Source organism: Anticarsia gemmatalis, chromosome 19 (assembly GCF_050436995.1).
Source record: "Anticarsia gemmatalis isolate Benzon Research Colony breed Stoneville strain chromosome 19, ilAntGemm2 primary, whole genome shotgun sequence".
Classification (NCBI taxonomy): Eukaryota; Metazoa; Arthropoda; class Insecta; order Lepidoptera; family Erebidae; genus Anticarsia; species Anticarsia gemmatalis.
The window spans coordinates 10,041,612-10,069,323 of NC_134763.1; the positions used below are offsets into that span (position 1 = coordinate 10,041,612).

At 37.9% G+C, this 27,712-nt stretch overlaps 2 protein-coding genes across 2 annotated transcripts; one reads left to right on the forward strand and one right to left on the reverse strand.

Annotated features, from left to right (window-relative positions):
- Nucleotides 1–231: 231 nt before the first annotated feature.
- On the forward strand, nt 232–18,729 carry pic (DNA damage-binding protein pic). The gene is made up of 23 exons (XM_076126892.1): nt 232–429; nt 2,570–2,718; nt 3,552–3,817; nt 4,145–4,244; nt 4,321–4,426; nt 4,844–4,926; nt 5,261–5,414; nt 5,970–6,191; nt 6,623–6,785; nt 9,386–9,494; nt 10,144–10,328; nt 10,821–10,972; nt 11,342–11,513; nt 11,905–12,048; nt 12,403–12,526; nt 13,761–13,962; nt 14,644–14,777; nt 15,144–15,269; nt 15,797–15,946; nt 16,273–16,403; nt 17,489–17,655; nt 17,968–18,194; nt 18,588–18,729. The coding sequence occupies exons 1-23, from the start codon at nt 369–371 to the stop codon at nt 18,672–18,674; spliced, it is 3,414 nt and encodes a 1,137-aa protein (XP_075983007.1). The 5' UTR covers nt 232–368; the 3' UTR covers nt 18,675–18,729.
- Nucleotides 18,730–19,848: 1,119 nt separating this feature from the next.
- On the reverse strand, nt 19,849–27,485 carry LOC142981185 (uridine diphosphate glucose pyrophosphatase NUDT14-like). The gene is made up of 4 exons (XM_076126894.1): nt 27,109–27,485; nt 26,506–26,716; nt 25,881–25,957; nt 19,849–22,550 (listed from the first exon to the last, which is right to left on the reverse strand). The coding sequence occupies exons 1-4, from the start codon at nt 27,296–27,298 to the stop codon at nt 22,393–22,395; spliced, it is 636 nt and encodes a 211-aa protein (XP_075983009.1). The 5' UTR covers nt 27,299–27,485; the 3' UTR covers nt 19,849–22,392.
- Between the last annotated feature and the right edge of the window lie 227 nt (nt 27,486–27,712).

Sequence of the window (27,712 nt, forward strand, 5' to 3'; positions counted from 1 at the left end):
TTATAGGAAGGAGAGTGGAGTCGGCGAGCGTACATAAAGCCATTTATTATGAGCCTGCATAATGAGATGTGACAGAGCTCATTACAGAATATTCACAATACAAATGGCTCGCAAATTGAACCCCGAAACGAGGCAACATCTAGTGGTTTTAGTCACTGTTATTTTGATAAAAAACATAGACAATCATCAATATTCACTTCACTTACTAAAATAACGTCGGGCAACACTAGTCGCGCAAACGATTTTCGCCGGATTGCAGCCTTAGTGTATTATCTATGGTATCGGCAAATTGGTCGCTAAAATCCAAATAGAGATAAAATAATAAAGTTTATTGTGAAAAATTAATGTGAAAAACGTGAATTATAATCATGGCTCACCACTACGTGGTTACCGCACAGAAACCAACAGCTGTTATAGCATGCGTTACAGGTAAAACGTCCATTTTCATTTTGTTATTATCGCGTTGAGGTTAACTATAATAGTATATATCTCGCGCTATTTTGAGAAATTTATGGGCGTTCAATATGTTTTCCGTCGTCGAAAATGTCTGATATACTATCGTGTCCCAATTCATTTCACTCAGAAGAAACATGAATGCATATTAGATCGAATAATCTAATCCGATTTACTGAAGCTGTACTCCATGCTTTATTATTATGTTGCAAAAACAAAATAATGTCATAACTTTGTAATATAATTATCGCGCAAATATTTTCCCAAAACAACGTTAAATATTAGACACAAATATTGGAAGCGCAGGACACGATCATTAGCCAATATAAATTTTTGAGCTCATAAATATCGTAATCTTTCTTTCGCGAAATTGCCCTAGTTTTCATCTTGATAGTAAATATCAAAACTACGCATTTCATAAGTTATTTTTTACCCCAAAACTATTAACAGAAAGTAATAAACCCGCATAGAATTTAATCTAGTGGACTAGTACAAATTTTAATAATTTAATTATTTAGGAAATGAAAAACGTCTTGGATTTCTAATATTACAGGGTTGGGTGGTTTTGGGGATGTATATTCTTATTCTCTTATCTATCATCCTATGAAGATGAGTATTTCTTGAAATTTAAAATCTGTTTGACACTACACTCAACATTCTGCATACACACATGAAAAATAAATAATAAGTTTCTATTTATTCCATAAGTACCTACCTCTTATCAAGCAAGGGTTAACTTACAGAATACAAAGGGCCTCTTTCATTTATTACATTAAATTTTTAGCTTGAATCAACTCTTGTCTGTACCATACTAAAAAACAAAATAATTATAATTCTAAATTTAGAAATTATATTATAACTGCTGTGTCATTGACCCACATAGATAACTGAATAGCTTATGAATTATGAAAGACTTTGGTGTTGCGAGTTTCTGGTATTCACACCTCCAAAATAATTTAATGCCTGAAATGTGTCAAGTAGGGTTATTACTACTTATGGATTAATTATCCAATAGAGAAAGTCATAAAAAAAATATCTTCAGGGGGTAGTACGGCAAAACATGTAATATGCAGACTTTCAAAATATTTTAAACTTATTATAAAATAATTTTTTCCTTGCCATGTCCGCCTGTCTGTTTGCAATAAACTTAAAATTGATTGAACAAATTTCATACAGTTTATGTATAATACAAGGGTTCCTGAGGAAGGTCTATGTATAATTTATAAAGGTTGTAGGTAAAATGACTTCTTATAGCAGTGAAGCAGGAGTGGCCCACTAATACATTAAAATACAAGCAATTTTCAAAAGAGAAAACTGTGTATGCAAATATAGATGTAAATGATAGATTAAAGTACTATCTAGGGTTATCAGAATTGCACTATATTCAGTCATTCTAGCTGAAATGACGTAGATCTATTGAACCTATCTATTATGATACAAATAAGTAGGTTCTATCTCTATTGCATATCTAATACCCTGGGTATTTGTAAGTAGAAAGAATTGATGAGTGAAGGAGTGTTTGCATATTATTTTTTAAGCTCAAATGCTGTTTTATACATGTTACACACATTATACATGTTACATGTGTCACAATCTTGACTGTTTTATACATGTTAGTTATATACACAGTTATAGGTTTTTTCTTGTTAATTCATTACAGTACAGAGAACATTTGAACATGCTGAAGAAACAATACCTATGTATATGCTTACCTATCGGAAACATAAAATATATGTTGAACATCCATTTAACTATGTATTCAGTATCACACTTAGCTTCTGTTGAGTGTATGTCTCCCCTCTAGTACTCCACTTATTACAGTCCTGTCTCATCCATTGCAGCCCTACACACTTCACGATGACGTCATACCACCGGTCTTTTCTTGCGAACTACGCCCATTTCATGGTTATCAGAATTTTAAAAATTACATTAAAAAAAGTTTTGAAATAATTGCCTTGTACACATATCTATAAATGTTCTGTAAACTTTAGCAGGTCAATTTCCACTGTTAAGATGTTAACCAACAGGTTCGATTACAGATCTAAGCTTTTTTGGGTATTGTCTGGTCTTACTGATTAAAAATTGATTTCAAACTAAACTGCTGGAAATATTTTAGGAAACTTCACGTCCCCAACGGACTTGAACCTGCTGGTGGCGAAGGTGTCACGTCTAGAGATGTACCTCGTGACACCGGAGGGACTGCGCCCCATGAAGGAAGTAGGGCTCTACGGGCGCGTCGCTAAGATGAAGCTGTTCAGGCCACCTGTAAGTAACTCATTGGATTTTAACGTTGCAAAACGCGCGTTGACTGCACCTAGTGGAAAAGAACCTTATGTAATTGTTCGCTTATCCTTCGTAGCTATGACTCCACCGCTACGATGAGTCCATCGCACGAATGTGCTGTATATTTTTTGCTATAAAGATGTAAATTATATTTTTCAAATAGAGCTAGGTACTATTTATAATCAATGCGTTTTGTGATTGTAAAGAACAAGTTAGATGGTTTCATTGACGCACTGATGTCAGGCAAAGCGAGATGTTTGTGATGTGTCCTGATTTTGATGATTCACATTTGTTTCATTTTGGTGTTTGCTAACTTATGTATTTTATACTTTAACCTATAATTTTCTACTGGAGTTTGAGAACATTACTGTCGTTTCGTTGTCGATTGTATCAAGGCAATTTAGGCAAGAGTGCCTTTATACCTAGGAGGCACAGCGGTATATATTCACGGAAATTAAATCTCACAGAAACTCCTCTTTACAAATACTCATAATTTAGAAATAGTAGTCGATAAATTGGAGTTTTCTGAGTGCCGGGCGAATATTTTCACACGGTTGGTAATGAGACACTGCAAAGCACTGACGTGCGCGGGGAATTTTGCGTAATATGAGTCCAATAGTACGTTCGACCGGCGTCAGCATAGGAAGGGGAGCTTTACGCCCAAATGTATTTATTTATTTATTTAAACTTCATGTACAATAGTGGTACATAGGCAGCCGTAATGATTCAACCTACCATTCAACCATTGGCTTAAATAAACTACTATACTTACTATCATATCGAAAGTATCCCATCAGTATAATTTTCCTCCACAGTATGAAGACAAGGATCTAGTATTCATCCTTACAGCTCGATACAACGCTATGATATTAGAATGGAGGACCGGACCCAATGGAGAGCTGGAAGTAGTGACCAGAGCCCACGGCAATGTCTCAGATAGAATCGGCAAGCCTTCAGAGAACGGCATCCTGGCAGTCATTGACCCACAGGCCAGAGTGATCGGTTTAAGACTATATGATGGTCTATTTAAGATTATACCACTCGATAAGGATTCTACAGAGCTTAAAGCTGCTAGTTTAAGGTTAGTACTATTAATCCATATTTAAGCATACAAAATGACTTGAAAGCCACACTGGTGCGATGCGTCTTTGCCGTTGATGGAGGGAGAGATGTATACATGTGACTGCGATCCTTAGAGAATATGTACGTGTTCGCTCATCCCACGTACGATCCGAGCGAGCACCTACTTGTCGCACCAACGGCCTTTATGTGCTAAAGATTATGTCATACCGAAAAACTGAAGACCCAGGCGAATTTACGAAAAATATGTTCCTACTTGCATTTTTCTTCCAAATTCAAAATACGTTGTAAATACATACATAATCACATTTGTTTTAATTTTTTTTAGATTGGAAGAATTAAATGTTCATTATGTAGAGTTTTTGCATGGTTGTGCAAATCCTACCATTATTTTAATACATCAAGATCTCAATGGCAAACACATTAAGGTAAACATGACATTCCTTTTCTTGTAATTAATTTAACCATTAGAAAATTGTTTCAAAAATGTATTTGTTGTTTTAGACACACGAAATAAATTTAAGCAGTAAGGAATTCATAAAGATACCATGGAAACAAGACAATGTTGAGACTGATTCATCCATTTTGATTCCTGTACCTAGCCCACTTGGTAAGTACATAAGACACATAATTACATAAGTAATAATGTTATGATGCAACGAGTGTTAAACGCGATTGAAAATTAAAGTGCCTTGTTAACCCATTGTGTCCAACCGCTGGTCAAGGCAAAGCTCTCCTCCCATAAGAGGAAGAGGTTAGACCATGAGTCCACCAAGTTTGTCAAGTGCGGTTTGGGGACTTTGCATGCCCTCAATAAATGTATTAAACAATTTTTAGGTATGCAAGGTTTATGATACCTTATTTGTTTACCCGACATTTCGATCGAATTTCATCGACCGTGGTCACAGGCTGAGTCTCCTTAGTGGCGTAATATGACACGAATACGAAACTTAAATCGATCAAAGTTAAAAATACATTTTCCGACATCACTCGTTTGTAATTTATCGATATATTTTTTTGTTCCCAGGTGGTGCAATCGTGATAGGTCAGGAGTCAATAGTGTACCATGACGGTCAGAGTTATGTGGCTGTCGCTCCACCGCAAATAAAGGTTAGTAAAGATTTGTCAATATCTTACATAATGGAAATTAGCAGTTCAATTTTAGTCCGGAACCCAGCCAATCCAGATCCACCTGGTTAAAACCAAAATCCTTTAAAAATTTGAACCTCTTGAATCCAAAACACTGGATAACATAAATTATTGTGCCTTTGATAAATCTTTGTAATTTCTTTGCTGCTTTTTCGAAATAAAACAATTGGCAATTTCGTTCGACATTTTCGCATAATGACAAAATTTTGGGATAGCATAAAGCCCATGTGACAGGCAAAAAATATACTTAAAAAAAGTGTTAAGTATAGATGTTAAAATGTTCATAATATTTCAGCTAACACCAATAATCTGCTACTGCCGCGTGGACACGCGCGGTCTGCGCTACTTGCTGGGCAACACGTCGGGCCGCCTGTTCATGTTGCTGCTCGAGCTGCAGGACAAGCCCGACGGCACGCAGGCGGTCAAAGACCTTAAGGTTGAGCTGTTAGGTACGTGTTACTGCAACTAATTTAATTTTAAACAGATTGTCAGATTGTTTAAGACATCTACCACGCTGAGAATTGCTCTTATGTCGCGGAGAGTTACAAACATACAAACAACGGACACAAAGTACACTGAATAAAGTACCCGACCTAAAATTACTATTTGTGGATCGCTAAAATAATTGTCTCGTGTGGGAATCGAACCCGAACTGAACCACTGCGCCATGGTAGCTTTTTAAAATATCATAATTCTTCTTTGAAAAGATGTATGTAACCATGGCAAAGTCGATCAATAAAAAGACCTCGCTCTAGTTTTTCATGGCTTCACAACAAAGCCTTATTCCGCAATATACAATACAAAGTTTTTTATATGGAAAGTCATGAACCATTTCCGATAAAAGCCTAACCAATAGTGGTAATGTAAAAAAATATATATTTACTCATCCTAAATATCAGGAACGGTACTCATTAGATTCTGTATATTTCAATACAGTGTTAGAACCTTATATCCTTAAAACAAACAATATCTTGGTTATAATAATAAAAAACGTTTGTTCCCAGGCGAGATCCCAATACCAGAATGTATGACATACCTGGACAACGGGGTAGTGTTCATTGGTTCCCGTCTCGGGGATTCAGCTCTGATCCGCCTGTCAGCTGTACGGGAGGAGGCTGGGCAGTACGTGCAACCCATGGAGAGCTTCACCAGCCTCGCACCTATTGTGGATATGTGTGTCGTGGACCTGGAGCGACAAGGACAGAACCAGCTTATTACCTGCTCCGGTGAGTATTTACATGATGCTATTATACGTATTGGGCAGAGGCGAAAAGACTATTAGAAAGAAGTTCTGTAAAACATGGGTACTATATTCTATACTTGGACGAAGAAAGAATATGTTAGGCGAAGAGTTAATACCGTAATACGTTCGACGAAAAATTCAGTAAGGCAAGATTTTATATGTGCTTGGATCACATTTCATTGTAGCTGTACATTCAAAACGTTGCTTTTGTACACTTTCAAATATCATGCAGTATTAAAAAGTATCTAAAAAGGAATGTAATGTTAAAAAAGTGTCCAGTCTACCATTTCACACTCATATTCCAAGCCAAGCTATTTCGATATCGTATCGAACCGCAACGCATCTTATCAAATACGACCTCTATTTTCATTTTGCTTAGAGACTTATTCTCGTTTTTCTTTTATTTACCACCAGGTGCATTCAAGATGGGTTCGCTTCGCATCATCCGCAACGGCATCGGCATACAAGAGCAGGCATCTATCGACCTGCCCGGCATCAAAGGCATGTGGGCGCTAGTGCTTGATACCACACAGAACTACCATGACACTCTCGTGTTGTCTTTCGTTGGACAGACTAGGTAAGTTTTATTACTAGATCTTTGACATTGCAAATTATTAAACTGATACCTTAAGTAGTCGATTTTTATAATTCACTAGCTGACCCGCGCAACTTCGCTTGCGTCACATTAAAGAGAATGGATCAAAATTTTCCCCGTTTTTGTAACATTTTTTACTGGTACTCTGCTCCCATTGGTCGTAGCGTGATGATATAGCCTATAACCTTCCTCGATAAATGGGCTATCTAACACTGAATATATACAGGGTGTAACAGACAGCCTACCAAAAACGAAAAAAAATGACTTTAGACACGATTCTGGTGCTTATGGCGTTGAAAATTTTCATCGGTTGTTTCTTGATTTTTCCGATTTTTTATGCGTTTTTTTTAAATTTTTTTGGTATTATTTCGTTAATACTACACAATGCAACATGAATATGAAAAAAAATCCGTCATATTACTGTTTTTCACAAAAAACAGCAATGGATAAAAACAACGTATAAATTCGCTATCAGCTGTTCGCGCGGCGCGGCCAACGACACCGCGCCGGCGGGCGGCGGCCGGCCGCGACGGTCGACGTCACGCCGCTTACCTACGCGCGCCACACAGACACGATTACGCACACAGCCGTCAGCCTCACACTCACTAGTATGCAGCGTTACTTAGTAACATTTGTTCTATGTTAAAAATGAAAATTACATAATTATCCCGCTCTCCGATAAAAGGTAAATTCATAAGATTTTAAATGTGTGATATCTTATTATTACACGTACAAATACATACAGAACGACAAAAAATCCTATTGATATTCTTTAATGCTACAAAAATCTCTAATAAACAATTTAACATGTATTGTCGCTTTGTTCCATTTGTTCTTGCAAAATTCTATTCGATATTTACACGCTCATTCATACTTCATACAAGCGCGGTGCGACTCGAAAAGTAGATGGCCGTAGTGACGCGTGACGCCGCGACCGCGCGTGGATGTTACATAGATGGGATGCGACAAAATGGATGCAAAGTAATTCTCCGGGGATTATGAATTATGATAAGTTAGTTTCTCTGATAAGAATATTAATGGATATTGATTGTTATCATTGTTATGTACCTACATTTTTTATGGTTTAATTAAATAAACGTTTCGTGTTTATTTTATTTACTTTAAGCTGATTTTATGTTATAAATATCAAAGTATTTTAAACTTACATCAATAATGTTTGTAATGTTATTCGGTATTTGAATAAAACTACAATGCAACCAGTAACAACTGTGACTAAGTAAAAATAGTAATGCCACATCAATATTTTATTGAATCTAATCTCTCGCTGGGATCCTAACTCGTCGCTCGTCACTAAATCGGCGGCGCGCGCACGGACGGCGCGGAGGGAGCGGGTGGCGCGGGCGAGGGGCGGCGCGAGTGAGCGGAGAGGCGCCCGCGCCGGCGGCTCTCTTTGATAGTTCGAGCAATTCGCTCGCGGAAGACGGAAGCTCTTCACCGGTGTCGTTCGTTATGTCCTATTCGTCGTGTCGTGTGTGAACTGTTGTTTATTATTACTTGTTATTGTTCCGGTTTTGAGTTGTTAGTGTTTTTATTGTTATTATTTTTGTTGTTATTGTTTTCGAAGTGCAGTTGTGTTCGTAAATAGGAAGAAATGTTGATGTGTTATGTATGGTGAAGCACGTGGAAGTGCACGCGTACTCTGCACCTGTACGTCCGGATCCAAAGGTACTCAAACTCTCGCCATACACCAGGTATTTGCGTGTTGATAGACATTGATAACAATTTGTTTTAGCACTTTCTTATTATTGGTTACATTTTGCTATTATTGTTTGATTTCACGTAAGGCAAGTAGGTACCTACCTACTTACAATTTTACTATGAGCTATTGTAACATACGGGGCTACTTACGATACCATAAACGATACATAAGATTGTTTTCTAATGATAGCGTTGCATACTAGTGAGCGCATAGACGTGGTGGTACGCGTACGTAGGTACCTACGATGCGTCGCGACATGTCGTCGCTCAGCGCGCCGCCGCCGCGCCGCCAGAAATCTCGTAGGCATGCGCGGAGATACATCGCGTTGTTCACTATACATTGAACGCTCAAAAATGACTAACTCGGGAACCAATCATTTCCGAGAAATATCGTTGGAGTAAATTTCGCGCATACAATGTCACAAACTTACTAGTAAAGTTTTCGGTTAGCTGTCATTTACACCCTGTATAATAATTTTTCAAATCGGACCAGTAGTTCCTGAGATTAGCGCGTTCAAACAAACAAACAAACTCTTCAGCTTTATAATAATAGTATAGATTAGTATAGATTAACAAAAAATAAAATACATATTATTATGACATATACTTTGTAGGAAGCAAAGGATATTTCGAATTTGAATTTAAATCGGTTTTTAAGGTACTACATCAATATGTACGGATATATTGTAAGAGTATACAACCTAATTTAGATTATAACTTCGAGCGCTTACAGCAGAGAATTATTGTGGTTATACGTGTACGGGACCGCATACGTATTCGCTTGTGTACGCTCGTAAATTAAATTGACATTGACGCTAATGTACAAACTACTAACTGGCATAAAATAATTCATTTGTATACAGAGTGTTAACGCTAAACGGCGAAGAGGTAGAAGAGACAGAAATAAAAGGCTTCGTGTCAGATCGACAGACGTTCTACACAGGGAACGTGTGCCACAATCAACTCGTCCAGGTAAGTTTGCCAGCGACTTCAATTGGAAAGTACTCCTCCATTCGAGCGGTATATTTTTTTACCTATGTACACCGAGATTCGTGAATCTTTTTTTATCTCTGTTGAGCTGCTATTTGGTCCTATAAAAATTTGTTACGATAAAGGAAAAACTATCTTGATTATCCAATAGCTATTAAAACATTATTTTTCAGAAAAATTGTGACTGAAATACCAATTACCATTTAATTAGTTCAGTTTGTTCAAGTTCATTTTCATCGCGTAAATTAAATCTGCTTTGTTGGTATTTATATTTACGCTAGCCGCCAATTTTAGTCTTGCCTTCGTTAATGAAATTTGTTCTGTTGTCCAAACTTTAAACTCCGTTCACGACCTTGCCGCTATAAGTGATAGGTTAGCGTGAGGTAGCGAGCTCAATCTCGCGTCGAATCGACGCGTCCGTTGTTCCCGGTTTCGAGGTACATTTAGCGGTAGTTTATCTATTCAATAGCGTTTAAACTCATATAAAAAACGCTTTTGAATAAATAAACTACCGCTAAATGTACTCAGAAACCGGGGGTAAGTTGTGGTGTCAGGTTCATCGGTTGTATCTACTTTTGTTTCCGTCACTTGTCGCTAAGACAGAAGTAGTAACTCCACGGTGGTGTCCTAGGTGACGGACGAGGGTATCCGTCTGATCGCGCGGTCGGGGTCGGGCTGGGCGCTGGCGGCCGAGTGGCGCGTGGCGGGCGCGCGCGGCGTGTCCGTGGTGGCGTGCGGGCCCGCGCGCGTCGTGGCGGCCGCCGGCCCGCGCCTCTACCTCGTGCACATCCACGAGCGCGCGCTCGAGCTCAAGGCGTGAGTGCATATACCACACACATGACACACATGCAACACTCTACATTACTTCAACTTCTTTGTAACGTCAGATTCATAGCGCGACTCAAAATATGGATAGGTACTCTACGAGATATTCCAGTTCAGTTGCCAAGCAGCTAGTAACGCACTCCAGACAGCGCGTAGCTACCGTGTGCAGAATAATACAAACTCCCAATGTTGGGACTTAATGACGTCAACATGAACCCTGGATTCGCTCTTTAGAACACATTTTTTTGCGCGTTGTCGTGTGCACACGCTTATGTTCAAATATAAGCGTTGGATAACCACACACCACATAATAATATGATGTCCAATCAGTTTTAACATTTTATTTATGACTTGCACCCTATTCTTTTGTTTACACTAAATTACATTTTATAAACATTAAAATAAAGTTCATCAAACTTTATTCAATTGCCCTTATTCTTCACTATCGCATGAATACTCAAGTTGTATATTTCATGTACACAGTGAAGTTTGCATGGATGAAGAAGTGGCGTGTTTGGACCTGGGTCCTGGTGATGATGAGGCGTTACTCGGCGTGGGACTGTGGACGGATATATCCGTCAGAGTGCTCAAGCTACCAGATCTCAGGCCTATGCATACTGAGAAATTGTGTGGCGGTAAGTAGAAAAAGACATATACTAAAAGATTATTATAAAGGTTGCTCTTGATTTGAACCCGTTGATGTACTCGTTTTAAGAGAGTGTTTTCACGTCAAACTCATATTTTGGTCACATTTTACAAGCATTTACGTGTACGTATACTCATATACGTCAACAAACGTACACCTATTGCTTTCGTACCGTATACGTAATTTGGTATTCGTTATAACATTGTATTCATAATCCCCTAACGTTTAAAACGACTCTTATTCTACCAACAATGTGAAAAAGGTCGTGATTTTATTCATGGTTTCCCCGCTACTTCTGCTATTCCTATACCTATATTTGAAAAACTAGACTTTAATATGTTTTTATATGTTTAAACAGAAATAATTCCCCGTTCGCTGCTGATCTGCGTGCTGGAAGGTGTGTGCTACTTGCTGTGTGCTCTGGGCGACGGCTCCATGTTCTACTTCACCGTGGACCCCGAGACCGGCGTGCTCTCCAACAAGAAGAAGGTCACGCTCGGCACACAACCCACCGTACTTAGAAGTTTTAGGTAAGTTAAGTCTTAAAAGCAAATTCAGGGTAAATAATTTCCTTGTATCGCGAGACCCGAAACAAATATTTGTTGAGCGCAAATATTTGTTTGATGCGTGGGAATGGGACTCAAGTGGCGACCCCCTTAACCACTAAACCTTTGATTTTGTCTCGGGTCTAAAATGATCCATTGGGGCTGAGTAACTAAAATATTCGTTAGATGAAGCATTCATATCTGATCAATTTGGTCATATTGGATACCAACTTCGTCCGTGTGAACACTAGTTTACCGTTTTCACAACACAGTCAATCATACTCTTCACCTTATTATTTTAAATATAGATTGTCTTCATGCTAAATACCTACAAAATACGGCAAAGTTAATCTAATAAGACTGTTTTCTCCCACAGGTCTTTGTCCACAACAAATATATTCGCGTGCTCGGACCGTCCCACCGTGATATTCTCGTCGAACCACAAGCTGGTGTTCTCCAACGTCAACCTGAAGGAGGTCACGCACATGTGCTCGCTCAATGCACAGGCGTATCCGGACAGGTAAATATACTCAACATATTCAAATACCGAAACGCCACCTAATTTAAAGTCACTTTGGAAATTATATTTGTCGTAATCATTGTTAAAAGTAAAACAATTTGATTGATTTAACCATATGGTGATGAAGAAACACCAAAGGATTAGAATTATACACACTTCTTAATTGTAGCTTTACCGATTTCAGAACTCGAAAAGGTATTCGGTAGGCTTTTTTTGTGAAAGCAGTTGATCAAATAAAAAGTCTTGTAATGTACACATAACTTCTAGAACCCAATGGCTCTTTAACAGCCAGCCTAATCAGTAGCAATCGGGTTTTTTTTCTTCTATGTCTAATATCTAGTTTTTGTTGTACAGTTTGGCGTTAGCAACGGACAGTACAGTGACAATAGGCACAATAGATGAAATACAGAAGCTACACATCAGGACAGTGCCGCTGGGTGAAACACCACGGCGAATCGCTTACCAAGAGGCTTCACAGGTATTGTTGAACTTAGTAAATAAATGTTATTGAGGAGTTCGTGGATTAGTTAACAACAGTTACGTGGATCAATCTCTGAGGTTAATTTACGCTAGCTGAGGTTGTTTTAAATCGAGATCCTCCGTGATCCGGGCACGTTAAATTGTAGGTTCCGGTTGTAATTTTCGAAGATCTTTTACAGTTGTTAACGGTAGTCAGATACATGAATGGAATTCCCGGTACTGTCTATCTCTAGGTATTACAAACGTGGCATTAGGTGTCTTTAGTGCTCATTCACGTTGACTCGCGGGCGCGGTGGCGGGCGCGGTCGCGAAATATCAAACATATGGCGATGTACCGAAGTGTTCACGTACAAACCGTTCGCGCGGTCTAAGTCGCGGGCGAGCTAGCGGCGTCGCGCGCGGCCCGCGCGGCGCGCTCGCGCCAATATCAAACAAGTGAAGATGTTCGTGTGTGTTCACGTCGAACTAGCGGTGGCGGGCGCGATGTCAAGTAAGATCAACCAGTTTGAGCCAGTTTGAGCCAAACGCCCGCCTGGCGACCAACGTGAACACAAATCGCCACGTCCCCGCGACCGCGCCCGCCACCGCGCCCGCGAGTTCCAACGTGAACAAGCACTTATTGCGGCTCCACATTATTGCCGTGAATTCACGCGCGTATTCTCGCCGTGAATTCACGGACCGACTCCATGCCCTCCACATTCACGGAATGCTCACAATAGTTCGAAGCCCTCCGCGAAATGGACGTAGAAGCTGCTGCTGCGATAAATTTATTTGCTGTGTCCCTAGTCCCTATACCACTATATAGATGTCAAAAACAAGAAAGTTATTAAAAGAAAACGTTCGAAAAGAAGATGGTGGATGACAGAAATACATCGTAATTATATAATAAATAATTATAGTCCACAGTAAACTGCGCCGGGGCCGTGAATGTGTATGTGTATGCGTGAACGCCGCGCGAACCCTTTGTCACGGGACTAAATACCGACTCTGATCGGGGAACAGGCGTGAACGCGCGTGGACCCCGTGAAAACCGTCCACATTCACGTTCGCGTCTGTTCACGGAGCTTCACGGCAATAATGTGGAGCCGGCATTACACTCGCTCTTTCGCGCGTGAAACAACAAAGGAAAGAGCGCTCGCCGCACTCGTCTGTCAAGCTCGCGAAGAAAACGTGAGCGAAGAGCGCGCCGTCGACACCTAATAAGGTTATAAGAGTTGTATTTTGTCCGTCAGACGTTCTGCGTGATCACAATGCGCGTGGACAAGCTAGAATGGTCGCTGGGCGGCGGCAGTGCCGCAGTATCGGTCCGCGCCTCGGCGTCCACGGCGGCGGCCAGCAGCAGCGGCGCGCCGCTGGCGGCGCCCAAGCACGCGCCCAACGCCATCGACCTGGAGGTGCACAACCTGCTCATACTGGACCACCACACCTTCGAAGGTAACGAGATATCTATATTTAAATATAGCATTTTAAGTATTCGACTACTAAATGAACGCCTTTACCTCTGACATCTCGTGCTATAATAAAAATACCGGCAAATCGCCACCATATATCGTACGCATGGTGAACCTCGACAGCAGAGTCCTCAAAGAAAGAGCAAATATGGCGATTCCCTCAGTCATCAGTCGAGTCGTATGTCTCAGGGGGTTTTACAAACTATCAAAAGTCGAAAAAAGTATTTAAGGAGTACATAAATTAACATTATCCAATGTTTTAACCAAATTCTATTGGTAAGACTGGAGGTGACGAGTGAACTCAGTACATTTATTTTTAACTAGCTGACCCGCGCAACTTCGCTTGCGTCACTTAAGATAATCATAATTTTTCCCGTTTTTGTAAAAAATTTCACTGTTACTCTGCTCCTTTTGATCGTAGCGTGATGATATATAGCCTATAGCCTTCGTCGATAAATGGGCTATCTAACACTGAAATAATTTTTCAAATCGGACCAGTAGTTCCCGAGATTAGCGCGTTCAAACAAACAAACTCTTCAGCTTTATAATATTATAATATATAATATAATAATATATAATATTAGTATAGATTTTCGTGGGTTTCAAGACTCATTTTTCTATATGCAGGTCGCTGTAGTTTATTAACATTACCCTTTTTTTCCAGTATTACACGCACATCAGCTGATGACGAGCGAGTATGCGATGTCCCTAGTCTCATGTAAACTAGGAGATGATCCTAATCACTATTACGCCGTCGGCACCGCTTACCTTAATCCTGAGGAGTCGGAACCTAAACAGGTAAATAACATACATATCAACATACCTGATTCAATTTTTTTTAAGTTGGCATTGAGTGACTTCACAGACTCGGTACTGCTGTAGCGTATTTATATCAGCAATACCGGTTATTGTCCCACTGCCGGGTTTGCTCCATCAGGAAGAAGTTAGGCCTTAAGTCACCACAGCGGCCAAGTGTTCATTGGAGACTTTGTATTTCTTCAAAAGCTGTCCATAGAAAACCAGCATACAACTGGAACTTTCCCCATATTTTTTTTGATATTCTTAAAACAAGCAATAACTGTTTCTAATACATGCTTTCGCTCTCTACGCAAGATTACACTTAGCTATAATTTTTAATAACTGTTTAAATTTCGTGTGATACAGGGCAGGATCCTATTGTTCCACTGGTCAGAAGGCAAGCTGGTGCAGGTGGCGGAGAAGGAAATCAAAGGCGGCTGTTACACACTAGTAGAATTTAATGGAAAACTTCTAGCTTCTATCAATAGCACGGTAAGTTGTATTACTATAAAATAAAGGCCATATAAAAAAAGCGTCACTTAGGGGTATGAGAAATTGATGTTGGCCGATTCTCAGACCTACTCAATATGTTCACAAAATTTCATGAGAATCAGTCAAGCCGTTTCGGAGGAGTAAGGCAACGAAAACTGTGATGCGATGCGAGAATTTTATATATTAGATATTGATTTGTCCAGATTTAGTCCAGTTTTATGATAAAAATATAAAGTTGTTGAGTATTCGAAACTCAAAATATATTTATTTTGTGGCAAAGGATTTGTCATTGCAAATAGCAGGCTCGCACGCTATCGTCTTGACTTGTGTTCGTGACGTCACGTACACATGACCCGTTTCTGCGTTGCATCTTTAAAGGACGGAACTAGCTGCTTATTAAAAAATAACAAGTTGTTACAAATCGCTGAGTGTGTTTGTGCTGAAGGTGTTTTGTTAAAAGTTGACTGCTCACTGCAATTACAACGTCATGACGTTTTTTTACCTTTTCTTATTTGCCTCATGTACAGGTCCGCCTATTCGAATGGACGTCGGAGAAGGAATTACGGCTGGAGTGCAGCCACTTCAACAACGTAGTAGCACTGTATCTTAAAGTAAAGGGAGACTTCATTCTCGTTGGAGATCTCATGCGTTCCATGTCACTACTGCAGTATAAACAGGTAACGTGAACATCTCTTATAGGTTTATTTACACCAGGCTAGTATCTAGTTTAGATTCGAGAGTTTATTTTAGACAATTTAGTAGCGAAATGTGTTTGAACAAAGTTTCGAGTTGGTTACCAAATGATTTGGTCGATTTAATTTATTTTATTCCATCATTATCATTAAATCATTTTTAGTTTACGAACATCGACACATACATTAAAATAGATACTATTAATATCTCGAAATGTCCATGTTTCTGTTTAATAATATGCTATGTTAGTTAAGTAAAGAGTCAGTTTAAAAGTCAAGAGCTTGTTCATCAAAATAAATACGCTTTGCAGATGGAAGGTAGCTTTGAAGAAATAGCTCGCGATTACACACCAAACTGGATGACAGCGGTGGAGATATTAGATGACGACACATTCTTAGGAGCTGAGAACAGCTTCAACTTATTCGTCTGCCAGAAAGACAGGTAAGACATTAGGCACCTTTACACACACGCTCTTTCGCGCGCGATGAAGAGCGTACAGGATTACGCACGGGAAAGACGGCGCGCTCTTCGCTCACGTTTTCTTCGCGAGCGCGGGCAGATAAGCGCGGTGCGCGCTCTTTCCTTTCTTGTTTCACCTATTGATTGTATTTTTTTTTCTTGTACTTGTTATGGTTTACAGACATTTTAGCAAATGAAAAAAATACCTACTCATCTTTTTTTTCTGTGATTGGGCAGCCAGTAATGTATACGACTATTGATCACGAGGTGTTTAGTACAATTCAACGGTCGGCCAAAGTAATATTGGGCTCATTAGTTGTTTGGTAACGCGCCCCGTATATTATAAAAAACCTACTTCTTGTAACATGGTATTGACATTGCAAACGGTGAAACACGGATGTATTTCAAGCAACTCTGCTTCTTACTATGGCTGGTTTTAGTGTCATGCGGGCCGTCAGTACGGATCACTCTATGCGCACCTATCCGCACTGATCGTCCGAGTATGTTGTTTTTAGTACCTCCGCGTTGTACAGACGAGTGCAATGCATCCAATGTGGCGGGTGTCATTAGTAACTGCCCTATATTACACACAAAAAAATTAAGCGAATGAGACTACACACTTTAATAGAGCAGAGTCTCGTCGCTAGAGAATTCGTCACATAATACGGCAATTTGAGGGCCGACGAAACAAAGTTCGAACATCGATGACTTAACTCGTGTCAACATTGCGATATCCACGACTCCCCATGATTGTTCTGCCGCTACGCTCATAAAACACTGGCTGCAGACAGCGGCGCGCGAGCAGCGCTCCGGCACGGACGCGCCATGCGGACAGCTGCAGAGCTGTCCGCGCGGACGCTCGTTCGTATAGACCCGTCCGTATTACTCTAAAACACTCCGTAAATTTAATACAGAGCGGTATGCACGAAGCGATCCGTACTGACGGCCTGCGTAACACTAAAACCTGCCTATCTTTGGGTATAACAGGCTTGACCTTATGTATACAGACATATTATGTAGTGTGTTACGTTGTGCTTTACGTTTTTGAATCCACATTGTCGTTACAGTGCGGCGACGTCGGACGAGGAGCGTCAGCAGATGAGCTACATGGGTCAGTTCCACCTGGGCGACATGGTCAACGTCATGCGCGGCGGCTCGCTCGTCAACCAGCACGCCGACACCTCCGCGCCCGTCTCGCACCCCGTGCTGCTCGCCACCGTCACCGGCGCCATATGTATGTACTATATACTACATATACCACTCACTACTAGATGGGCTACATGGGTCAGTTCCACCTGGGCGACATGGTCAACGTCATGCGAAGCGGCGTTGTTCGTATTGGGGCTAAGGCTTCCCTCGCTACAAAGTAAAATAGTCGTTAAGCCATATCCATATCCTTCGAGCGGCTTTAATGACTCAAATACCAGGTTGACCACGAACCATACGATAAATGAAGCAAATACATATTTAAGATAAACTCAACATGACTGTTAAAATAGTTCAATAATCTTCTTACTCATATTAAACAAACCAATTTCAATTGCAGGCTTAGTAGTCCAACTAAACCAAACCCTATACGAATTCCTGAAGCGTTTGCAAGAGAAATTGACTCAAACGATCAAGTCAGTGGGCAAGATACCGCACTCGTTCTGGCGCTCCTTCAACACGGACATCAAAACCGAGCCGGCTGAGGGCTTCATTGATGGAGACCTTATTGAGAGCTACCTCGATCTCAGCAGGGAGATGCAGAGGGAAGCTGCTGCTGGTTTAACGGTATGTTGATACACAATACTATTTCGAGTAGGGTACCTACCAGTTACTTTTTTTAAATAAAAGAAAGGTGTATAAGTTTGTGACATCATTCATTTGTATTTTGGTTGGGATATAATAGGTGAAAAAGTATGTCTGTTTTTAGGAGCATTTTGTTATCCAAAAGTTTAAGTGTTGCATGTAGTATACAGGGGTTTGTACAGAGAGGGAAAGCGTCATTAAATATTTATATTATTCTTAAAAAAATGGATTTGAATATTAAATTCCTACAAGCATCAAGAATTTTTTTTTATAACATGAAATACTTCAATATTTTACTTTTTCGATACTTCTTCTAAATTAAACATATTATTATACAGAATTGTTTATATAATCGTGGTGTATGTTGTCAAACAGCTCGAGGACCCTGCCGGCGGACCCGCGATCGAGGCAACAGTAGACGACATCATCAAGATAGTAGAGGACCTCACGCGGATACATTAGCTTTGTGATTATATTAGCTCGTATTGGATTTAATTAAATACTTTATGTACGTCTATGTAGCGTTTCATTTTTGTCATCAGACTAGTTTTAACCAAAGGTGTGTGTTATTTTACTAGTGCTCCAGTCCTTGATTTAATATGTTGAAGTTTTCTCTAGGAAGACTCTTGAACTCTGATGTTTTGCTTCATAAAACTTTATAGGTCTTAGACCTATTATATTGTAAACGAAAGTTAATGAAATGTAGATGTAATGTCTTATTTCTGTGTTGTGTTAAAAATGTGTGTTATAATATTGAATAATTTTGGTACCTGTTTCCAGTAGAAGTGTTGTTACAAACACAGCTTCCATGTTTATATTATTTTATCTAGAATTCTACATTATTCTAGTTTATTTCTAGATTCTATACTTTAGCTGTTAACCGATTCATGGCCAATGACTCAACAGTTGAGTCATTAAAAAACCTTTAGGAAGGCCGATGGCTCAATTGGTGAGTCAAACCAAAATTGTATAAAAACGGATATTAAAAAAAAAAAAACACTTAAACTACCATTTTTCAGATCTCATTAAACATTTCCGTGAATATCAGACCTGGCCCTTCAATTTAGAGAATATTTTTATTAGTCAGGTGTCATAAACCTATTACTTGCAACTATTACGAGATTGAGTGAATGGACGCTTCTTTGGTACACTTTTTTGTAAAATCGATTGACTACAGCTTGGAAAACCTTGATTTTCTTTATCTTCAATTTGTTGATCATGGAAATCAGTAAACATTGCCTGGCTACATTCAGTAAAATCGTCGTAGTCCTGATTATCTACAAATAATATTACAATAATAAATAATGATTGAATACTACTAAAATGTTTACTACCTCTGCAATATTTCATTAAAACCAACAAATACTACCTTGAAACGCCATATTAACTTTTATTATCCACAAATTCGAATAGGAGAACACAGTAACACGTTTCTGGTTGTCAGACTGGCTCGAATGATGGCGAAAAGCATTAAATCATTACAAGGAGCCAATGACTCATCAGTTGAGTCATCCTTCAGGGAGGCCGATGGCTCAAATGGTGAGCCACCGACCAATGAATGGGGCCTGGCTGAAATGTTCACGAAAATGAAGGTGGCAATGAATCGGTTAAGGTTGGTGTAAAATAAAAATCCAAATATTTCTGTCTCAAGATTTAATCACAGAAAGTCATTAAAATCACAGTTTTATTATGTACCGATAATTACATACATTATACAAGCAATAGACCCGGTCGGATCAATAAATATTATTTACAACATACATTTTTATTGTTATACAATTCTATTTAGCTTTCATATTGAGTTTTTGAGAAACTTTTTGAAGTTGGTAACATACATATCTCATTGCGTATGTACTTTTAACTGACTTCTTCAGGCTTTTCTGGTAACTGGTTAAATTTGTGATCATTTTGACTTCATGGCTGCAGCTTTATTAGCTTGATTGGTAAAAAAATAAATACCAGCAAAATTACAGTGCGAGGAAAGCTTTTATCAGCATAATTTGAAGAAATGTTATTATAGATCGTCATTAGCACCAGTAAGTTTTTTCTATTACGTCTTCGACCTAAGAAAGGTGATCATTAATAGGATGATAAAAGGAAATTACGTATTATTACAAAATGAGACTTAATAAATCTTATGTAAAGGTCTAAAGATAACAATCCGAAAACACGAATAAAATTATAATAATGAGCCTCAAACCTTTAAAATGTTTTATTTTTTTGTTGGATGTAACATTAAACACTTCTTTAAGTGCCGATGCCAGTATTATGTCTACAGATAGGCACAAGTCTATCTTCATAGAAATAAACTAACCAGTTTTAGTAGATATTCTGTTTTCTTCCAAACTCTAGATAAGGAAACCTAGCAACCAAAGTATTAAAAACCATCGTAACCTATCAACAGATACAATATTGACAACAGTCGTGGGATTATAATATCTTCACAATTTCAATTTAACTCTAATACTCTATAATATATTACTGTCATACTCATTACATAAGTACATTACAACATGTCTATTATTATTTATGTATCACTACATAATAACGTGACCTCTGAACCAATGACATTAGATACTGCATAATTAATTAACTGTGTAACTCATCTAAATGATTTGAAAGGAATGAAAGGAGATATAGTTTTACTTATAATTGAGACTACAAAAGCAAAGTATAGATCAGCAGTAATATTAGTATACGTACGTAGTATACGCACGTGCACGTTTCTGATTGTTCGTAAAAAGTCCGTAATTGTTCCCATACTTATTTACGTTCATAGTCTCAACTAATATGTATATTAAATTCACCTGCCAACTTCTACCGTCTATGCACTGAATCTCTAGCTTAGTTGTAATACAAGCTAAAATAGTCAAAATGTTGATACTTAAAGGGTGGCTTGATATTCTTCACCCGTCCTTACTGCACAGTATTATTTGATAACATAGTATAAGAGGAATTCAAGCTAAACAACGAGTAAGATACAATACACAATGGATTCTACAAGTATGAAAAAATAAAAATGAAACATACTGTTATTTTTTGGGTTCATAAAAGTTGCTTTCTGGCAGAGGCACTTTACATTCACCACAAGTCCTTTCATACGACCTGTGATTTACACAAATATTAGAATATAAAACTAATTATAGTATATATTATGTCATTGCATCTCTTTCTTACGGTCAGCGAGGGAAAAGGAAAGAAGATTTATTACGATTTGTTATTATGCTGATTTCATATTACGTATTAATGTTCTATGACCATTATAAACATGTATCGACATTGATAAAATACTATTAAATATAATATATAAAAAACATCTGAATAAAACTGAACAAGTTAAAATTATGTGTAAAATAAAAAAAAAGTATTTCATTTTCATCAGATTATTTCATTTTCTCATTCGTTGAACGCAAATTGTAATTTACAAAGTTATGTAGCAATTAACGTCACTGTATAGAGCAATAGGTAGTTTTAAATAAAACCTTATCGGTGTTGATTTTCATGGTGACTTTTGCGGCACACCATGATAACAATATGGGTCTCCGGGAAGCCAAATATACCAAACTATATGTACATAAATTTTAGGGATCATACTGATAATGATAATAAATTCAAATTATAATAATTTTTAACAACATTAGCGCGGATTTACCGCAATCTTTGTAGAGCAATGTTGTCTAGTTAATGAGCAAAATGTTGCTGAACTAACGCGGCACTAGTTTTTGAATGTTGTCATTCCTTTTTGTTGCTTCATAAACAGTTACGGTTTGCTACACACAAAAGCTCCCCACAAAAACCTATTGCCGAAACAAATGATTTGATGAGCAGAATGAATAACCCGAACATAACAGTAATTGTTTGAAGTCGGATTTGCTGTTCGATAAATATTGCTGAATGTCGGCCTGCTTGTCTGTAGCAAACCTAACCCCCGGTTTCTAAGGGACATTTAGCGGTGGTTTATCTATTCAATAGCGTTTAAATTCATATAAAAAGAAACGTTTTTGAGTGGATAATCTACCGCTAAAATAAATGTTCTCAGAAACCGGGCATAACTGCAGTTCCACCATAAATTAAATTAATTCAGTGTGATGGAGACGTGTCACACACCCAATCTGCACCCAATATCCGTAAATTCTCTTACTTCTACATTATGCAACATTACTGTATATATAAATTGGACCTACTTCCTATACTTAGGTGCCTTGTTAGCTAGGAACCACATGAGCGCGAACAAGCAGCTCGGGGGACTGTTTAAAGGTCCAGAGGACGCTAACATAGCGTCTATCTCCGGTATTGTTTTCTCTACTACTTCGATTATTTCGTCGTCAACACCACCACCTGGAAACAAAAATAAGTATTAAAAACAAACATTATCGAAATATTCTACAGGCCCATCTGATTTCAAGTTATGCAGAGCTTGTATTTTAGCAATGAGACAACTAAAAAACATATCTTTCTAAACAGATTTCTGCATAAAACTAATTTAGTCTACACTCGAGTAAAGTCTTTGTGGTCTTCATATCAGATATTTGTCCAGCATAGGTTTCGAACCCACGAAACGACGATGCTATAGCGGTTAATGTGACCGCCTTCATCGCGGCAAACGTGCAGTCAAATAATAATGTTAGTCCTTGACTTCCATTGCCTTGCCCTTGACATTAAACAACAATATGAAGTTATGGAAAGTACTGAATATCGTGCCTGAGTAAATTATACTCGTCTATACCAATGTTCAAAGTAATGACTAAGTCCTACCTTTGTAATTTCAACTACTTACATTGAAACTGCAAATCGATTACTGAACGTCGGAAAATATGAATAGGTAGATGATGTGCCATTCTGTTTTGTTAGTTTCATAATTCGCTAAGCCTTATTATCACAATATGTTACTCTATCTGTATGTTGCGTTTTTACATCTAAACTACTGAGCCGATCGAGTAGTTTGCCAGCGCAATCGCTTTTATTCTGAGAAAGGAAAAAGGTAGCCTACTACATATTTTAATTCATAAAAAAACATACACGTGAATGGAACTTCTCGCAAAGAAAAGTTTGCAGTCAATCGATAAAACTTGGTTCTTGGAAACCTAAAGTACAAAATAATTCGTACAAGGAAAACTAACGCAGAATTCGAATGAACATCAAAAGCAGGTTAAATTTCCATTGTACTTAGTGTGACCTAAATTATTATAGCCAAGTCTAGACTTTTCAACTTAAGTAGGTACCTACTTTCGCGATATTTATCAACAAAAACACGCAGCTGTTATTAAAATCGACATATTATTTGCGTGTACAGCTAATTAAATTAATGACTGAGTAATAATTGTTTAGATTCGTATCTGTGATAAATATAGTTATGCAAACACTCTAAGGTTTACAATGTTTAGTTTGATACCCATAATTGTATCAATGCTAAGCAAGGGTTTCGCTTCGAGGTCGAGTGACGCCTTGAGTCCACCACGCTGGCCAAGTGAGAATTGGCGATTTTATAGTTTAGGAATTAATTATAGTTGACATGTGGACTAGGTATTATTTTTTACCTAGTTTGTAATGTTACATTACATAGTTACATTTGAAGAGATTTACAATAACTCAATAACCATGTCCTATTGATAGATATGGTAATGTAGATCTTTTAATGATAATCATGATTTACTATCTCAGATATAAGATAACATAATCAAGATAAAAAAGAGATCTTTGAAATTGATAGTACCGTACTAAACAGAAAAAACACAGCATTACTACCAACTACTTCATAGATATCAACGTAATGCTTTTGTACAAATACAATCCTTGTCATTCTATTGTACATCATTTATAATCTGCCAACTTTTATACAAAACGGACCAGCCGTTTTGGGGTTAAAACGGAACATATAAACCCACGTACACACACCATACCCTAGTGAATGCAATCCCGATCTCGCGGGATCCCGATCTCGCGAGATCCCGTGTATTTTTTCGGGATCAATCCCGAAGCATAATATGACGAGATCCCGTTCGGGATTGTCGGAGAGGGCATTTTCAGCAGCTGGCTACATTGCAATAGACTTAAGATGCCGATTAGAAGCTCGTACTATTGATACACTTTGTATTTTAAGAGGCTACTTTCAAAATGCCATGTGATTACTTTTTATTTTGATGTCCTGGAGCTACACCTACTTTTTTGATTATGTTCATGTTATTACACCTGTTAATTATGTTACGTTGTTACTAATATTAAAAAATAAAGGCTTTTATTTTCTTTCAAATAATAATTTATTGCATTCACCACACTATCACACACATATTACATTAAACAAGCCGTTCGAATTGTATTATTTTTACTAACTAGACGGGATCCCGAAAATCTCGGGATCCCGCGGGATTGATATTTCTGATCGCGAGGGATCTCGAGTTGACGATCTCGAGTCGGGATTGCATTCCCTACCATACCCACGTACTTACATATTTATGTAAGGAAGTAGGGAATCTAGGTATACATCGTCGCGTCGTTCGATGCAATAGCGTGATAACCACGTTGACGACTACTCTACACGTGCCAGTAACATAAAGAATAAAAATTCTAAAGACCTTGAGAATTTCGATCAATAATGACTACCCCTCGGGGAATAGAATAATGTAAGTCTAACGCCTACGCAACAATGTATCACTAAGGGCAATTCATAGACTGAAAACTTACGTATCTTAACATAAAACAAATTAATAAAATAAAGTTAAATCCTTTAAATATTGTGAGTATTGTGACTGGCATCTTCCCGGACGCCCTGGCATTCCTAGGTACCCCTAGACACATTTTCTTCGTAGCGACGGCATTTTTCGCAACACTATTAATTTCTAAATGGCTAAGACGTCATAGCATGCACAAAAATGTTGTGGCATCCCTTACGACAGTCGCAATATACATATTTTGGCTTAAATGTAGGGATCCCCTGCATGCCGTGCTAGGCGCCGGGTCATAATTTTATTTTTAGCCAACTCGACGTGTTGCGTGTCAACAAATTGTACTTAACAACTGGCATTATTGCTAAATTGCTTGATTTCATGGTAATTTAGCTATTATTGTTAGTTATACATAATAATATATTTGACATTAACCCAGACAATGATTATGTAACAGTCTGGATATTAATTGAAAAATAGATTTTGCTGTTGAATTGGAATTTGGAGGTTCAAGGTCAAGTTTATCAGAAAATAAAATTAGATATATTATTTTAACCTCTGCCTGCCTCTGCCATAAAACTAGTACATAGCATCCATAACTTGCAAACATTACACCAAACACGAATCCTTTGAAATTAAATTATTTTATACATACTTATGTAATACAAAATTAAATGCATCACACCTTCTTGCCTTAGGGAGAGGCAGAGAACAAATAATGCCACTTGCTAAGATCCCAAATAACTACCCTGCTTCATTAACATGGAATCCATACATCTTGTCATGTAGAACCACCAGCGTAATACTTAAAAATCAACTCAAAATTTCATAACTTACAAAATTTCTGATAACATATTACATACTGCAATTACACAGAGTGACAATTGAACATAAATCAACACTCCATTCAACAGCTACAAAACTTGTTCAAATAAATCTTATCAATAATGCTATTTAACTAAGTGTATAAAACAATAGTTATGTTTGTGTTATGTATTTAACTCACCTTGTTCTGTTTTCATGTCATCTGTGACCTCGCAGTAATAGAGGGTTTGCAGTGAACCCTGGACTCCTACTCCTGATCTGTGAGTAAAAATATGTATGGTGGTAAATGGAATTGGACATTGTTTCGATTTTATTTTCTTGGAATTAAAGGAAATTATAATCATGCTGTATATTGACTGAAGTTAAACCATTTTTCTTTTAAGTATGCACCTCCTATCCTTTTTTTTTCATCTTAAGGGGAAAATACTATCTGGTACCAGACTTTACTACTAAGGAACCACTCACCCCGGTAACCAATTTTCTCTCTTCTATTTATGTGTGGAGGGGCTCTGGGACCCAAAAAACTCTCCTCCTACCTCCCACCCTAGCACCTTAGGGTTTGAATCCTAGCCAATACACAAAACACTTGTTTCCACAGTGATGGAAAACATCATGATGAAACTTGGTTTTCATCAGTTCTTGAAAACAGGTCTTAAAGGAATCTTATCTTAAGGCCAAAACTGACTATCATAACAGGAGTAGCCCAGAAATGGGATCTATTTCATTTTTAATTAAAGGGAATCTACACTAACAAATTTATCTACAATTTACTTATCTATAATTTAAGAAATCCAAATTATATATACCTGTAAGACATAACTCTTTCCAGATCTTTGATCTGTACATTATAGCCACACTCCTCAAGTACTTCCTCCCTTGCTATCTGGTCTAATGGCATGTTTTTATCAACTATACCGGCACACATCTCTAGTGCTATGCCCAAAGAGGCTGGGTACTTCTTAGTGTCTATAGAATTCTGCTTACGGTCTTCTACAGAGACACAGTTGTAATATATAGCTGTGGGAAGGGAAATATAATTAAATTGTTGTTGTTTAAAAAAAGTAACATTTGAGGTCTTATTTACTTTTATTGGTTTATCATTGTTGTTTGGACATTTTTAGATAATGTTCTTTAAAATATTACTTTTGTTTTGTTAGGCTAAACTTTAACAGCTATGACACTTGCAATAAAAACGGAAAAATGCTTCTAAAACCTTTGTGTATAGCGTAATTTTATTTTATATAATATATAAAACACAATTTTTGAACACATTCTATGACAAATCGTTACTACCAAAGTCCTTGAATCTAATTACTTTTCACAGTTAGTTACAACATTAAAAGTTGATTGTTAGATAATAATCGGCACTGATAACTGTAATTTGAAAAATATAACCGTATTTTACTTACCGGGACGAAACTGTTTGACGAAAACCATAACTTTTCTAGAAACATTGAAAACGATGATAGCGACGCTGTCGTGCACCTGCAGGAGGTCCCAGGACTTGGCGGCACCATTCTGAGTGTAGTTCAAGCGGAAAGGCTTCACGTAAGGCGAATCAGGAAGCGGCGAAAAATAAACATCCTTCAAGTCTTCCATGTTCAACCTAACCTATAAATCAGCGGCTTTAAACTTTTCAGATGTGTAAGGAGTTTTAATAAGGTTGCGAGAGCACTTTATTCCAGTTTATATTACACTATAGTCACGAACAGCTAGGAGCCAGCGCACAACACAAAATTCAAAACCAAAGTGAAGTTTAGTGAATACGAAGTGACGGAATGTTTGACAATGACATTTTTTATTATGAATAGGAATGGTGCTAACCGACTTGGCTTACAGTCTGTTGTAAAAAGATTAAATCGCAAACATGAAATATACGTTTTTGTTACAGTATCATTAATAAATTCAATAAAAAAAAGCTTAAAACTGATATTAGATATGCAGCATTGCTAGTTTTATTGATTTCAAAATCTGGCTCAAACTTAAAAGAACCAAATTTCCCACATTATGAAC

Bases quoted from the DNA above. Each gene is read 5' to 3' on its own strand.
- pic (XM_076126892.1), top strand. From the start codon at position 369: ATGGCTCACCACTACGTGGTTACCGCACAGAAACCAACAGCTGTTATA. The intron at 13,963-14,643 runs GTAACGAGATAT...CTTTTTTTCCAG, and splicing joins GGACCACCACACCTTCGAAG to TATTACACGCACATCAGCTG. The intron at 18,195-18,587 runs GTATGTTGATAC...GTTGTCAAACAG, and splicing joins AAGCTGCTGCTGGTTTAACG to CTCGAGGACCCTGCCGGCGG.
- LOC142981185 (XM_076126894.1), bottom strand. From the start codon at position 27,298: ATGGAAGACTTGAAGGATGTTTATTTTTCGCCGCTTCCTGATTCGCCT. The intron at 26,717-27,108 runs GTAAGTAAAATA...CCCTTCCCACAG, and splicing joins CGTCAAACAGTTTCGTCCCG to CTATATATTACAACTGTGTC. The intron at 25,958-26,505 runs GTATATATAATT...TTTTACTCACAG, and splicing joins GAAAGAGTTATGTCTTACAG to ATCAGGAGTAGGAGTCCAGG.